This window comes from Microcaecilia unicolor, chromosome 11 (assembly GCF_901765095.1).
Source record: "Microcaecilia unicolor chromosome 11, aMicUni1.1, whole genome shotgun sequence".
Taxonomy (NCBI): Eukaryota; Metazoa; Chordata; class Amphibia; order Gymnophiona; family Siphonopidae; genus Microcaecilia; species Microcaecilia unicolor.
In genome coordinates, this window is record NC_044041.1 from 13,005,882 (window position 1) to 13,021,179 (window position 15,298).

Consider the following 15,298-nt stretch of genomic DNA (forward strand, 5'->3'; position numbering starts at 1 on the left):
TTCAAGCTTCTCCTCCTTACTTACAAATGCACTCACTCTGCTGCTCCACCCTACCTCTCTACCCTCATCTCCCCCTACGTTCCTGCCCGTAACCTCCGCTCACATGACAAATCCCTCCTCTCAGTACCCTTCTCCACCATTGCCAACTCCAGGCTCCGCTCATTCTGCCTTGCCTCACCCTATGCCTGGAACAACCTTCCCCAATCCCCTACGCCATCTTCAAATCCTTGCTTAAAGCTCACCTCTTCAATGCTGCATTCGGAACCTAACCTTTCGAACATATAGGTTGCCCCAATCTGTCTGACCTATATGATTAACTGTACATTTGTCTCTTTAGACTGTAAGCTCTTCGAGCAGGGACCGTCCTTCCATGTTAAAGGACGCTGCGTAACCCTAGTAGCGCTTTAGAAATGTTAAGTAGTAGTAGTAGATACTGTAGATGCAAGAAATGGCCACTTTAGTATGAGAACCCAAGGGCCTAGCTCAACTTCACTCTTAAGTCTTTCTTTCTACTCCAATAGTAAGCTCTTTCTAGAAAAAAAAAAAAAAGCATCAATTATATTAAAGCTATAAAAGGATCAGAGCAAGTGGAAAGGCGAAAACCAAAAAGCCCTTCATTACTAAAAGGCCCTCAACTTTCACACCCTGGTGAATCCGAGCGCCTTTTTTACAATTATTCTTGCTTGCGTGGTTGGACACGAGACTGTCTGATCCCTGTTCTGCTGCTCATCCCAGGAACTCACCTCTGTGCTTCCCGGTCATCTTTGGGCGTGTAGTTGGCCAGGCAGTCCAGGATGAAGATTTGGCCCCACTCGGTGCACTCATTCAGGGCCGTCAGTAGTTTGTTGATGGACTGAGGATTCAGATCCAGTAAGTTGCTGCTGGGATGGGACTCTGCAATCTCAGAAAGAGCAGCTACTGCATTAGCTACAACCTGCAAACAGAAAGAGGAAGAGGCTGAGCAATAGCTCCTGGGGAGGACTAACATAAGAACGTAAGTATTGACATACTGGGACAGACCAAAGGTCCATCAAGCCCAGCATCCTGTTTCCAAAACAGTGGCCAATCAAGGTCACAAATACCTGGCAAGATCTTGAAAAAGTACTAAACATTTTATACTGCTTATCCCAGAAATAGTGGATTTTCCCCAAGTCAAACAATTTAATAATGGTCTAGGGACTTTTCCTTTAGGAAGCCGTCCAAAGCTTTTTAAAACTCTGCTAAGCTAACCGCCTTTACCACATTCTCCGGCAACATAGTAACATAGTAGATGATGGCAGAGAAAGACCTGCACGGTCCATCCAGTCTGCCCAACAAGATAAACTCATATGTGCTGCTTTTTGTGTATACCTGACCTTGATTTGTATCTGCCATTTTCAGGGCACAGACCATAGAAGTCTGCCCAGCACTTGCCCCACCTCCCACCACCGGCTCTGCCACCCACTCTCCGCTAAGCTTCTGAGGATCCATTCCTTCTGAACAGGATTCCTTTATGCTTATCCCATGCATTTTTGAATTTCGTTACCGTTTTCATCTCCACCACCTCCCGCGGGAGGGCATTCCAAGTATCCACCACTCTCTCTGTGAAAAAATACTTCCTGACATTTCTATGGAGCAGGCCGAGCCACTTTGCCAACAGCCTCTGGGCGAGTCTTCCCCTCTCAAATTATCCCCAGTGATTTCTAAGTTACTGGGGCCACACTCCTAGCGGTACCCCAGTTCCCAGAAAGTACTCACAAACCCAACACACAAACCACCAGGATTCTTAGTCAGTCCAGACATGCAGAGGCAATAAACTAAAAATGTTTATTGTCATGAAAAATCAGAACAATGAACAGAAAATGTGCAATCAGCAAACAATAACAGGTAACTAAAATATGGATCAATTGTAACACTAACTAAACATTTGTATACTATTTAAATAGTACCTAGGGCAGCATTTCCCAAACTGTGCGCCGCGACCTCTCTGGGGTGCCGCAGCAAATCCCGACCTCCCTCCCGCCCAAACCGCTACTGCACACAGAAGCGCAGCAGAGGTAGAAAAACAGGACTTCAAGCATGTGCTGTCAGTTCTGCCGGTCCTTGATGTAAGCTGGGGCAGAGGACCAGCAGAGCTGACAGCACATGCCTGAAGGCTGCTACGGCCCCGCACTTTTTTTTTTTTTGTAGCAGCCAATGTGGACAGGGAGTAGATGGTGTTCAGTACTCAAGAGGCGACTGCTAAGGAGGCTGGATGAAAACAGGAGATGGGATGAAGTTAAAAAATTGAAGCAAATCTATGAGCTCCTGCATCCGAGCTGTCATTCTTTATTGTTGGTAGCATTTTTTATTTAATCCCACTTATATTTTTAAACATGCTGGCTTGTGCAGAATACAGATGTACAAAGAGGAAGTATAATAATGGAATAACTTTTCATAGGTAGACTAGTAATTTGTTATAAATCATTAGTGTGTTATTGGAGGGGCGCAAAAAGTTGCTCGGACACAAAGAGTGCCATCAACTGAAAAGGTTTGGGAACCACTGACCTAGGGAGATCAGGCCATATAGCTGCTCACAGGTTATCAAATATAACTGTTCACAGTGCCTCAACAAAGAGATCTCTCTCTTTCTTCATCCTGGCTGGGGCAATAGCCTGTACATCCTGGATGAATTGAGCTCCTGGGCCAATCAGAACTCATAACAACAAGTTTTCAAAAGTCTACTACATCTTACTTCCTATCTGTGCCAGACTAAAGAAAAAAAACCATAATCATTATTCTGTAACAGCTTTAAAGTAACAAAACACAACCTGCTGGCCAACAGGAGAAATACACTTCAAGAATTAAGCCAGTTTTACAGGCTTAAAACCCACTGTTTTGTCACAGACTATTGGAACCTATTTATGTTATTCATTAGAATAGACAAATGTAATTTGTAAGCTTCTCTGGATAAAATAGTTATGGTTTATTATTTATAATCTGCCTGGGCAAGGTAGAGAACAAAATACACATACAGAATCATTTAACACAAAACTAAAAACAAACCAAAAATCCATCATATAGTTATGAAGAATCCTTTCCATTTAACCCACCTTTTTGCTCTATTACTTTAATTGCTAATAAAAAATGGAACTTGTGGTGAAACTTACGTACTTAATTAACAGTGGGTTTTCAAGCCAGTGAATTGAAAATGATTTCATGAAGTGTATGTCTCTTGATTTACCAGCAGATGGTAGTTGTTTTGTGTTTTAATGCTGTTGCAGAAAAAGCTGTTTTATTTTCCAGTTTAAGTTTGGAAAAAGCCAATCTGCAGTACCAATGGCCAGATAAAGTTGGTGCCCTGGGCTCTGATTGGCCCTGGAGTTCAAATCTAGCCAGGTGGTACTGGAGTTTCCCCAGTCTCAGCTAGGAGAAACATCTCTGTACTGAGACCCTGTTCAAGATTTGTAAGCAGTTAATTTCCTGAAACTCCGCAGGTAAGATAGTTTTAATGTCAGTGGTTATCTGTTATTGCTTGCTATACCTTTTCACCTGTTTCCCCAAGCGTTCAGTGTTCTACTGTGACAATAAACCTGTTAGTTTTTTGGCTCTGTCGTCCTGAACTAAGAATCCTGGTGGTTTGTGTGTTGGGTCTGTGGGTGCTTTCCAAGAACTGTGGGACCCCTGAGAGTGTGGCCCTAGTAGCCTGAGAATCACCGGGGAATAGCTTAAGGGTGGGAGACTCGCCCAGGGGCAAGTGGGACCCGGTTGGTAGGAGGAGGGTGCTAGTATAGAGCATGTGCCCAGGTGCAGGCAGGCCTGAGCAGTGCTGGGGACAGACTCTCCAGTTAACCCCAAGGTAGGTGGCTAGGCATTCCATGACAGAACTCAATCAAAATGTTACCGCCTTTCCTCCTACGTTGATTACTCCTTTATATTTTTAGGTATGGTTGAATGCTGTCCCTCTGCATTCCTACTGAAGCATTGTAGTTCCTTTTTATGTTATTTAGTGTGTAAACCGCTTAGCTCTTTTACCAGTTATAGTGGTATAGCAAATTTGAATAAAGAAGAATATTCATGCCACCTATATGACTTATGCTGTTACCAACCCCTATACCGACATGAATAATTTCTTTCCAATGCACAGGGCTGAAGTGGCAAACAATGTAGAAATTACTATCTTCAAACCTCATCATCCTTCCTGGATTTCCAGCATACTCTTGCCTGCCTCCCTCCCTCCCTCCCAGTACCCTCTTCCTCCATCTAGAAAGACAGGGAAGAAGGCAAGTAGGATCAGCTGAATCCCATAAACAAAAGCATGCAGAAGAGAAAAAACAATTAGTGTCAGCGCATTCAGCCACCCACACAGCAGCCTTTAAATATTTACCACCACCACCATTACAAATTTTCCTACACCTCAGGCAGAAGCAGTTCATGTGCTGTCTCCCAAGGCTTCAACTGTACACCTGAGAACACTAAGACCCCTCATTACTATCTATTATTTACACATGAAATCCAAATATATGTGCTGCTCAGAGACAGGTTAACAGAGCACTGCAATACGACAGTATTGGACACTAGAGGCAGAAGGCATATAGAGTACGGAGTAGAGACTCGAACAACACACAGCACTACAACAGCAGCAGGAGTTCCCAATAATGGCTGCACAGATTTGATTTTCAGGATATTCAGAAAACAAATAGTCACCAGATGTATCTGCCTAGATGACTAGTTTACACAGCTTAATTACCCTGAAATCCAGACCTGTCTGTGGCCCTTGAGGACAGGAGAACTGGTGATCCAGGGCACTGCAGGCAACGAGCGCAGAGACTGGAACAACAAGCAGCATCCAGAGACACCAAAATTAGAAAGTGTGCTACAGTAACAGGAGTTACCCCTAACAGACCATACACCATGCAGGCAGAGACTGGAACAAGCAGCACTACAACAGCCAGTGGAGTAGCTACGTGGGACCACGGGGGCCTTGGCCCCCGTAGATTTGGCCGTGGACCCCCCCCCCCAGCTGCCAACCCTCTCGACCCCCCTCCTGCCGCCAACCCTCCCCTACCTTTGCTGGTGGGGGACCCCAACCCCCGCCAGCCGAGGTCCTCTTCTTTCAGCGCAAGGTTTCGTTCTGTTTCTGTGAGTCTGACGTCCTGCACATCAGTGCAGGACGTCAGACTCACAGAAACAGAACAAAGCATTGCACCGGAAGAAGAGGACCTTGGCTGGCGGGGGTTGGGGTCCCCCGCCAGCAAAGGTAGGCGACGGCGGAGGGGGAGGGTTGGTGGTGGGAGGGGGGGGGTCAAAGTTGTTGGTGGTGGTGGCGGTCGGCAATGACAGGGGGGGGGGGGGTCAGCGGTGGGGAAGGGGCTAAAATGTGCCCCCTCACCTCGGGCTCTGGACCCCCCTCCCACCGAAGTTTGGCTATGCCCTGGTAACAGCAAAAGTAGTGCCACCACTTCAAATCCCACTGCAGCTCCTTGGGTAAATCAGTCACTTAACTCTCCGCTGCCTCAGGTAGGAGTTTAGATCGTGAGCCTCCAGGCACAGGGAAACACCTACTGCACCTGAATGTAACCCACCTTGGTAACTACAACAGAAAAAAAAAAAAAAGGTGCATGACAAAAAAATAAATAAAAAGAATGTACAGAAACTGGGGTAATATACAACACAAACAAGGGGAAACTCAATGAAATTACATTACACACTACGGACAGGAGGAAATATTTTTTTTTCAAAGAATAGTTAAGCGCTGGAACTCGTTACCGGAGAATGTCGTAACAGCAGTTAGCTTATTATCTGGATTAAAAAAAAGGTTTGGATGTAATCAGATGTATTATTTCTAACTAATATTGGACAATAAGTATGTTTTCAATGAAATGATTTGACTATACACCGTATTGGCCTTGAAGAAGCCAACCAGATGATCAATGTGGAATAATGAATTAGACGAGTAATATCTGGGGATAATCAGGTTAATACCATGGGGGTTTTTTTCTGTTTAATTGATCTCCTTATCTTGTTTCACTCTCCCTATTTAGTGGTCTAAGGAAGAGAATAGAATTACCTGACTGAAATAATTTCCTACATATTACTTTCTCTGTATTTCCAGCAAGTTGTTTTATCGCTTGTAAAAACTTAAATGGTTATAAATAAAAAATTAAAAAAAAAAAAAAAAAGGTTTGGACAAGTTCAGAGTCTGCTATTAAGATAGACATGGGGGGGGGGGGGGGGGGGGGGAAGCCACTGCTTGCTTTGGGATTGGTAGCATGGAATGTTGCTAATAATTAGGTGTTTGCCAGGTACTTGTGACCTGGATTGGAAGCAGGATACTGGACTACATGGACCACTGGTCTGATCCAGTATATAAGTACATAAGTACATAAGTAATGCCACACTGGGAAAAGACCAAGGGTCCATCGAGCCCAGCATCCTGTCCACGACAGCGGCCAATCCAGGCCAAGGGCACCTGGCGAGTTCCCAAATGTACAAACGTTCTATACATGTTATTCCCGGAATTGTGGATTGTTCCCAAGTCCATTTAGTAGCGGTTTATGGACTTGTCCTTTAGGAAACCGTCCAACCCCTTTTTAAACTCTGCCAAGCTAACCGCCTTCACCACGTTCTCCGGCAATGAATTCCAGAGTTTAATTACGCGTTGGGTGACGGAAACATTTTCTCCGATTTGTTTTAAATTGACTACACTGTAGTTTCATCGCATGCCCCCTAGTCCTAGTATTTTTGGAAAGCGTGAACAGGCGCTTCACATCCACCTGTTCCACTCCACTCATTATTTTATATACCTCTATCATTTCTCCCCTCAGCCGTCTCTTCTCCAAGCTGAAAAGTCCTAGCCTCCTTAAGCCTTTCTTCATAGGGAAGTCGTCCCATCCCCGCTATCATTTTAGTCGCCCTTCGCTACTCTTATAACAAAGCTTTAGCATACAAATACTAGCTGTACTTTTCATTTTCTAATTATGTCTGATATAGAAAATATACCCTCCTTCAGACAGAAAAAAAAAAACCAGATCCTTCTGAGTTTCCATTTTTTGAGGAGCTGCAGTTATTTTCATTGTGCTCCCAGGTGAGTGAAAATGCTTCCTATTCTACCTCCCCCAGAAATCCATCAAGTACAGAACTCTTAAATTTTTTTTGAAGGGGGGGGGGGGGGGGGAGGAAGCCAAGACTCATTTCTCTAAGATCTCTTGGAGCTCCTGTAAAATTAGCTATTTTACAGATCTCATCCTTCTGAATGAAATACAATGCTTTATACCCCTTTCACTGCCTTCTCCCTGTCTCATTTCAGTTATCCACCTAATAAAGGCATTCAGATTGGCAGGCAATAATTTTAAAGAAACTGATCTCATCTCTCTTCACTCCAGATGGTAGTGGAAGCTCTAGTTGAAAAAAGATAACAATTCATGTGGCATCTGTATCTGAACGTCTGGGGACTTTTATTTTACCACGTGTCTCCGACAGGAATGTTTTGCAATTTCCAAAGGGCTGAGCTAAACATGGTTTAAAATAGATGGAGATAATTTTGTAAGACATAAGCTGTAGGACTGCTGAGGGTCCAACACTGGGCAGAACTGCATAGGAACCAAGCAGACAGATCAGTACAGGGCTAAAAATGGAACCCAGTAGATCAGAAAGTTCTGGAGGTTCAAACAAACAATGCAAAACTAAGACAAAATGAAAATCAAAAGATATCCGAGGAATAGAGTGAGCAAAAAAAAAAAAAGGGAATAGGACATTACACCGAATAAGAAACTGCAGCCGAGACTGACACGAATAAAACACTCCCACGTCCCCCCCCCTCCCCAAAAGTGACATCAGCTCGAGGCAAGAAGAAAATAGTTAGAATGGTTTTTCTCCGTTCTGTTGCTCTGCAAATCACATCACCGAGATGCTGGGTACTTGCAAGGTGAATATGCTACAGTTTGACAAGTCATTCCCTCTGGCCACCTGACCAGTGGTGAAACAGATGCCCAGACAACTTCCACCAACTGAAAAGGAAGCAAAGAAGAGATACAGGTAGAGAAAGGTGGAGGGAGAGAGGGGGGGAGGGAGATTACATAATGGCAAACATTCAGCAAGCAAACAAAAAAAAAGCAACACTGGGCCTTCAAGACTTAGAAGAGGGCTCTTTACAGAGCTGCATTTTCGCAATTGCGGCGAACGGCGATTTTTTCATCATACACTGGGGCACCGTATTGACTTCAAGTTTTCATCTCACTGTGTCCCTTCTTGACCCCTGAGGCAGACACTGCTGAGCACCGAAACACGGCCCGTGTCGGGTCATCAATAAAGAACTTTGTTTGTCCCAGTCTTGAAGGCCCAGTGTTGCTTTTTTTGTTTGTATACTTTCTGTGTATGCTGTATTACCCTCTCTATCTGTGGACCATTCAGCAAAGGAAGGGACTTACCATAGGGTTGGAATCGGAGATGAGATCTTTCAGGGTGTCGAGGAAACCCTGGTCTTCCACCAGCTGCGCATTGATGTCATGCAGTTTTGCCACACACACAGCTGCTGTTTTACGCACGTAGGGGTCCTCATCCTTCAGACATTTGCGCAGAGGCTCACAGAGATACTCTGTAATCTTATCCACCCGGATACACCCCATGGTGCGCACGGCCAGGGCGCGAATCAAAGGGTTTGGATCTTCACAGTCCTAAAACAGGAAAAGGTGCACATCTTTGACCCTTCAACACACACAGAAAAATCAACCCACTAGAACTCAAAGGAAGTAATCCTTCAGGCATGGAGGGTGGGTGACAAACAACATGGGTGTGTTGCCCAGGGACAGGCGGAGGGAAGGTGTGGTCAGAGCAACATTTCCAACCAAAAAAGGGTAGACAACAATTCATGCAAAACGGAGCAGATGTTCCCCCACTCACTTTCACAAATGTGTTGACTGCCATGATGGCCATGTCTGGCTGGCTCTTGGCATAGTTCATAAGGTACAGGTACACTAGCTTCTTGAGCTCCAAGTTGTCTGTCTGCATACAATTTACCACATCTGGGAAGAGAGCACTGAACACACAAGTACATGGCAATCAAATTCAAGCAAACACAAGAAAGTCATGTTACACAAAGCATCTCCAACACGCCAAAATGTATCTGGATTACATCAAAACACCTGAATAGAAGTCTCAACATAGACAACAGCGACATGGATTCCCTTCAGATGTTTGAGGCAGAGTGCACCTGCAACGCTTGAAATATTTTTCAAGGGAACTTTACTAGACAGAGCATCTGTGGACAGAAGCAGTATCCCAAAACACTACTAGGGTGGCAAGACTCCCATTGCATGTGTACAGGATGCACAAATAGTGCTACGATCACACCCTCAGGGAGTCATCCCAAGCACTCTCTGAAGCAGCTGTACTCTCCAGGAGAGCACAAGAACTAGCATAATTCTCTCCCACTCCATGGGGTTGGGGGTCCACATTCGGTCCAAAGGGCTTCTCCAGATGGTCTCCCGAAGACCTTCCACTGCTACACTTGCCCTTCCCTTACTCATCGTAACTATTTCATCATGGCAAGAAAAAACTCTCGCTGTGGTCTGACTTCTACCCTCTTCATTCATCCTGCTACTGCCACTACATTCGTCATTGCCATTGCTTCCACAATTGAAGCCAGCAGCAGAGGAAACAGGCAAAAGCAACACCAGGGCTGAGTCGGTCACTTCAGTAATATGGAAGCATTACACAGCTAGCGCTACCTCCCTCCCTCCCAAGGCACTAACACTGGAAGCAAACAAGCAGGTGGTGGCCCTCACAACCACCAAATAAAAAGGGAAAGCAGGTATTGGATTGGGGCTTTGTGACTGCAGCAGGGGCCACAGGGGGCAGCCCATCTATGACAAGAGCATGTGACAGACAGCAGAAGGCCCTTAAAAGGAGTCGCTCAGAAGGAAGACCCAAAAAGCCATGCTGCAGAAGGAAGCTGGAGAGCTTAGGAGAGTAGCAAGCGGTGCTAGTGAGACTACAAACACACTATATAATTTCTGGCCAGCCTGATGGGACATGGTGTGCTGATATGGAAGTGAAAGGATGGTGTCCTGATGGGGAAAGGAGTGCCCTGCTAAAGAACAGGCAAGGAAGCACTGTGTGCTGGGATGTTTGGAGTGGTTGATGGGTTAAAAATGGGACTGCTCCTCACCAATTCAACTCAGAGGGGACCCCACTCTGGTCATGGCCTCAGCGGGTGACCACCCTTTACCTGGAACCAACCAATATAGCTCCCAGAAGGCCTCTTTCATTGTTAATACAGCTCTTCATCCAAAAACATTCCCTGCCCATACCATGAAGGGGAGGAGGCTAACATCCCCCACTCATAAACAGGAAACCACAGAAGGGAGGCAACATGCACACACACCCCTCTATCACTCCTTATCAGGGGTATCACAACACACACAAGGCTCCATGACTCAAGAGTTTCAACTCTAGAAAAATCAGTAAGTGTCCACAGCATTCCGTTTTAACAAGTTCACTTGAAAAAGGATATTCTCTGCATTACTTATTAAAAGAAAGAATTTTCTCCATATTTTTTTTGCAAAAATTCATATGGTGAATTACTTGTTCTGGTCTGGCATGGATAAGGAAATTTGTGTTTTAAAAATCAGCTGCGTTTTAGACTAGCGTACTCTCTGAAATGAATTTGGAGCTTGTGTGGCGAGTTCGATTCCCACTTCGGGCACAGGCAGCTCCTTGTGACTCTGGGCAAGTCACTTAACCCTCCATTGCCCCATGTAAGCCGCATTGAGCCTGCCATGAGTGGGAAAGCGCGGGGTACAAATGTAACAAAAAAAAAAATAGATACTATTGGAGATTCTACATGGAATGTTGCTACTATTGGAGATTCTACATGGAATGTTGCTATTCCACTAGCAACATTCCATGTAGAAGGCTGCGCAGGCTTCTATTTCTGCGAGTCACAGAAGCAGAAGCCTGCGCGGCCACATTGGTGATCTGCAAGGGCCGACTTCTACATGGAATGTTGCTAGTGGGACTCTGGGCAAGTCACTTAACCCTCCATTGCCCCATGTAAGCCGCATTGAGCCTGCCATGAGTGGGAAAGCGCAGGGTACAAATGTAACAAAAAAAATTAGTGGAATGGCCTCCTAGTAGAAGTGGAGACAAAAACAGTATCTGAATTCAAGAGAGCTTGGGACAAATACGCAGGATCTCTAAGGGAGTGACAGGGAGAGTACATAGCATGGATGGGCCACAACATGATCTTTATCTGCCTACGTTTTTCTATGATTTTATACAGGGTGATTCGCTATGATTCTACGTAGGATAATTTCATTCCAACAGGATAAGCTAACTTTATAAATATGCATGATCAGCACACTCCTACACTCACCCACACAACCCCCACCCCCCATAAAAACATAGCTATACCCCAACCACCTCATGCATCAATTCATTTGCATTCCAAAACCTCTGTCACAATCTCTCCCAGCTGCACAACAATGTGAAATCCAAAACGCCTTCCTCTCATTACACCAATTCATAATCTAACATGTCCAAATAGCAACATAGGTCATAACTACAACAGGCACATTTACAAATTCTGTCCAGACACGATGCTCCTTTCAAGCAATTCATGTGCAAACCTTTAACCCAACATACCTGACATCTTTGCCAACAGTCATGGACGCAATCACCTTCTTCACAGCCTCCTTCTTCTTCTCCTTCTTATCACTGTTCAGCTCTGCCTTCAGTTCAAAGATTTCACCTGCAAAATAAAGGATGGAAGAGTTCCAAACTAAACCCTTCAAAAAGCATTCATGCAAGGAAGCTCTCAAATGTCAGAATCGAAACAGTTCTGCATGGAAGAATGACCCTACATTTCTCAAGAGGGAGGTGAAAGACTGATTAAAGGTTACAGGAAATGTTTAACTGAAGTTATTGGTGCTCAAGGGGGTGCCACCAGTTACTAAATAAAAAGGTTCACATTTATTCACACAAGGATACTAATTTTTGAACTATTTAGTTTTATAAATAAAATCAAGCCAACCAGTCTAGGCTGCATCAACAGGAGAGGCAAATGATGCTCAAAGTCCTGGGACATGGGTGTCCATCATGACAAAAGGGCTGCCTCGAGCCCAAGAGACCACTTCCAGAGTAGCCGGCATGGATCCCAGAAGTTGAAGACAGTCCCAGGCTCAAGGGACCACCAGACCATACCCTCAAACTGTATCAAACAGGACCCCCCGTTATCCAAGTTCTGGGAGGAAAATAGGTGGCTCATTGCTTGATCCTCCGCTCAGTCCAGACGTTCAAGGAGCTGGATGACCCAAGACATGACTGCTGTGGAGACTGCTTCAGAACTAGCCCAACAAACCAATCATCCAGGCAGGGAAGGGACCAGAATGCCCCGACAGCAAGTGCACTGCCACTGTTACCTTGGAAAAGGTGCAAGAGGTTATCACTAATCTGAACAGGACCAAAAACTGAAAATGTTAGCCCAGGACACAAAAACAGAGGAAAGACTTGACGTCCACCTGAAGGCAATATGAAAGCAAACCTCAGGAGATCCATGGAGGTCAGGAACTTGACCAGATGGATGGAAGCAATGATAGATTGTAATGTGCTCTGCAACCAAGCTACAGGGTGAGCAACAAGGTGAGAACAGCGTGGACAGGACAAGTAATTTATAGGGCATAGCCTCAATTGACGACCTTGAGGATCCACCTATCCAATGTGACCTGGGCCAACATGATTGAAGAGGGTCAACCTGCCTCCTATCCAAGCCAGCAAGGGGCTGGCACAGCCTCACTGTGTACTTCTGGCATCTCCAGTAGAACTGGAATCTCCAGACCTTTTTGTTTCTTGAAAGGACCTCTGCTTGAAGGGCCTCCTAGGCTCCAGAGCAGACCTGGCCCGACACTTGTCTGACTGAAGCCAGGTTTGTATCTGTTTTGCTGAACCTTTTGTCCAAGAATGATCCAGTTTTTTCTACTTCTTCTTCTGGACAATCTGGCCTCTTATTACGTTAGACTGTATATACTGTGTGATCTGCAGCTTTTTTTGTTTTGTTTTGAGTTTTATTTTTGTTTTCTTTGGGGGGGGGGAAGGGGGGTAGGTGTGTATGTGGTATATCTGGGATTTGAATGGTTGTATGGTTCGGGGTCTTGGGTGTTTACCTAAAAATCTTATAGTGACTGGCTGTCACGCACGCCTCTGGATCAGATACAACCATAGAGAAGGGACTTCTACTGATCACTTACTGCTCATGTACTGTACTTGTGCACTTCGCGGCCTTCGGCCAGTTTGTTGTTTGCATAAATAAAGGTTTAAAAAAAAAAAAAAAGAACCACCATGGCAGCCACCCCAAATTCCAATCATATTATCTCTGGGGAACTCCAGCAGCTGTTGTAGCCAGCCTAACAAGGCCCCAGCCATATAGTATCCACACATGGTATCCTGAATGTCCACTGCTGTGGAGACGGCAAGCTTAAGTTTTTCTTCTACCTTCTTCTCATACATCTCTCCGAAAGCACAGCCCCCTTCCATTAGAATGGCAGTCTTCTTGGTCACTGCTGTAACCAGAGCATGCGCCCTGAGCAACTGCCAAAATCTCTTCACCTCGGGAGGAAGGAAAAATAGAGCCATCCGGAACCTCCCACTCCAACATCCCAACATCATATGGGAGAGCAGATTCTGAAGTAACAAGTGCATAGAGGGCCCCAATAGGCCCACCAAAACGGAAATCCAATTCGGAGGGCTCAACTGAAGAGACTAAGGAAAAATGTCTCAGGGCCTCAATCACTGCATCAATAAGGTGGGAAACTTATTCCTGACTAACCGGCCAGACGACAGCAGGTCATTGTTCCTCCTCCACATGGGGGGGGGGGGGGGGGGCGCTCCTTCTCTAACTCCAAGCCCCTATGAGTGAGGGTTCACAAGATGCTCCAGCACCTCACCGTCTCTGCCAGAGGTCACAGAAGCTTTCACTGGCAAGGTGTTCCCCCCTTGCACTTTCTGGCCCCAGGTAGACACCCCCTCCCCTCCCCCCAGCTGCAGGGCATCAAAGATAGCTGCAAGAGCCTATGCTGCTACCACTCTGGGCGGAGGGGTCTCCAGTACGGGATAGGTAAAGGAATACCAACACCAACCTCGCCCCCTCCAAAGCCCAAATGGGGGGCAAAGGGAGGCTGCAGCAGGATCCAACATGGCTGTCATTCCTGTCAAAAGCACCAGGACCATGAATTCCAATACCAAAGCAGGGGCAGCCTCAGAAGACCTCAAGGGAGACACCACAGGGCCACTGCTGAAGCCAGAAATGGTCCATCCGACAAAAAAAGAGGAAGCTGGCAAATGTGCCCAATTACTGACTCCCACAGGTGATGCAGTGCCAGAATGCCTGGGTGGACGGGCCTGCCCTGCTCCTCTGGCCCCACTGGTTTCCACATTACCCTTTCCTACTCTCAGGTTTGGAGAGGATTTTTTTTAAGCTAGCTTTATTCCCCTAAGAAGCAGGGGAATACAGCCAGACAAGGCAGCCCAGCCAAATTAAATGACAATATAACCAAGGGCTGCCTGGAGCAGTAGGAGCCCAATGGGAGGCACCCCCTAAAGGGGTACATAAGAATAACTGGGATGGAGGGGGACCAAGCTGCATGCCTCGTTAACTAGAGTCATTCTCCATGCTCTACCAGGTCTGGTCCACGAACTGAAAAACTTGGAGAAAGGCCATTAAGCTGCCTGGTCGAGTCTTTGCCTGCACAGCTGGGAGTTGGGCCAGGTACTAGGTGCACCAGCAAGCAAAACCCATCTGATGGAGTTTTCCCCCACAGAGAATCATTTCTTATACTGCTGATGGAGTAAGAAACTGACTTTTCCCAATGACATCTACTGGTAGGAGGGGAATACAAAGCTAAGGAAACAATTGTCTGAGTTACTAATTCAGTGCGATTATCTTCTCAAAGCATGATTAAATCCTAAAGTGGGCTCAAACAGACCATCCTCAGCACCATGTCCTCCTCTGGTTTGGAAGAAACCGAGTATTACATGGAAGGAAAGAGCTTTTCTAATGCTGCAAAAAGACAAGAAATGCCAATATAAAACCTCTGATGAGACAGGCAGAAATCACACAGACTATTCCACTTCCACCAACTCAACTGGAGGCTCTGCATTGCATAACTGAGGCCTATGTTCTCCTGCTCAGGCAGGAAAAGGATCTGTAGCTGTGTTAGTTCCTCATTCAAGCAGGGAAATTCCAATGCCCGACTTAGAAAACTGCTAATGGGGCCTTTTTGTTTCTAATTCCGTTTGTGACCCAACGATGTTGAAGTGGGAATCGTATCTTAACATCCACATGGAT

General features: G+C 45.7%; 1 protein-coding gene across 3 annotated transcripts in view; it reads right to left on the reverse strand.

Moving 5' to 3' along the window:
- Positions 1–15,298, reverse strand: part of AP1B1 (adaptor related protein complex 1 subunit beta 1) — a 117,504-nt gene that overhangs the window by 83,958 nt on the left and 18,248 nt on the right. For all 3 annotated transcript variants that reach the window (XM_030217509.1, XM_030217510.1, XM_030217511.1), the window contains exons 3-6: positions 11,602–11,707; positions 8,860–8,995; positions 8,388–8,633; positions 744–934 (exon numbers count right to left, since the gene is read on the reverse strand). In XM_030217509.1, coding sequence (XP_030073369.1) covers positions 744–934; positions 8,388–8,633; positions 8,860–8,995; positions 11,602–11,707 — 679 coding nt within the window. The remainder of the gene's footprint in view (positions 1–743; positions 935–8,387; positions 8,634–8,859; positions 8,996–11,601; positions 11,708–15,298) is intronic.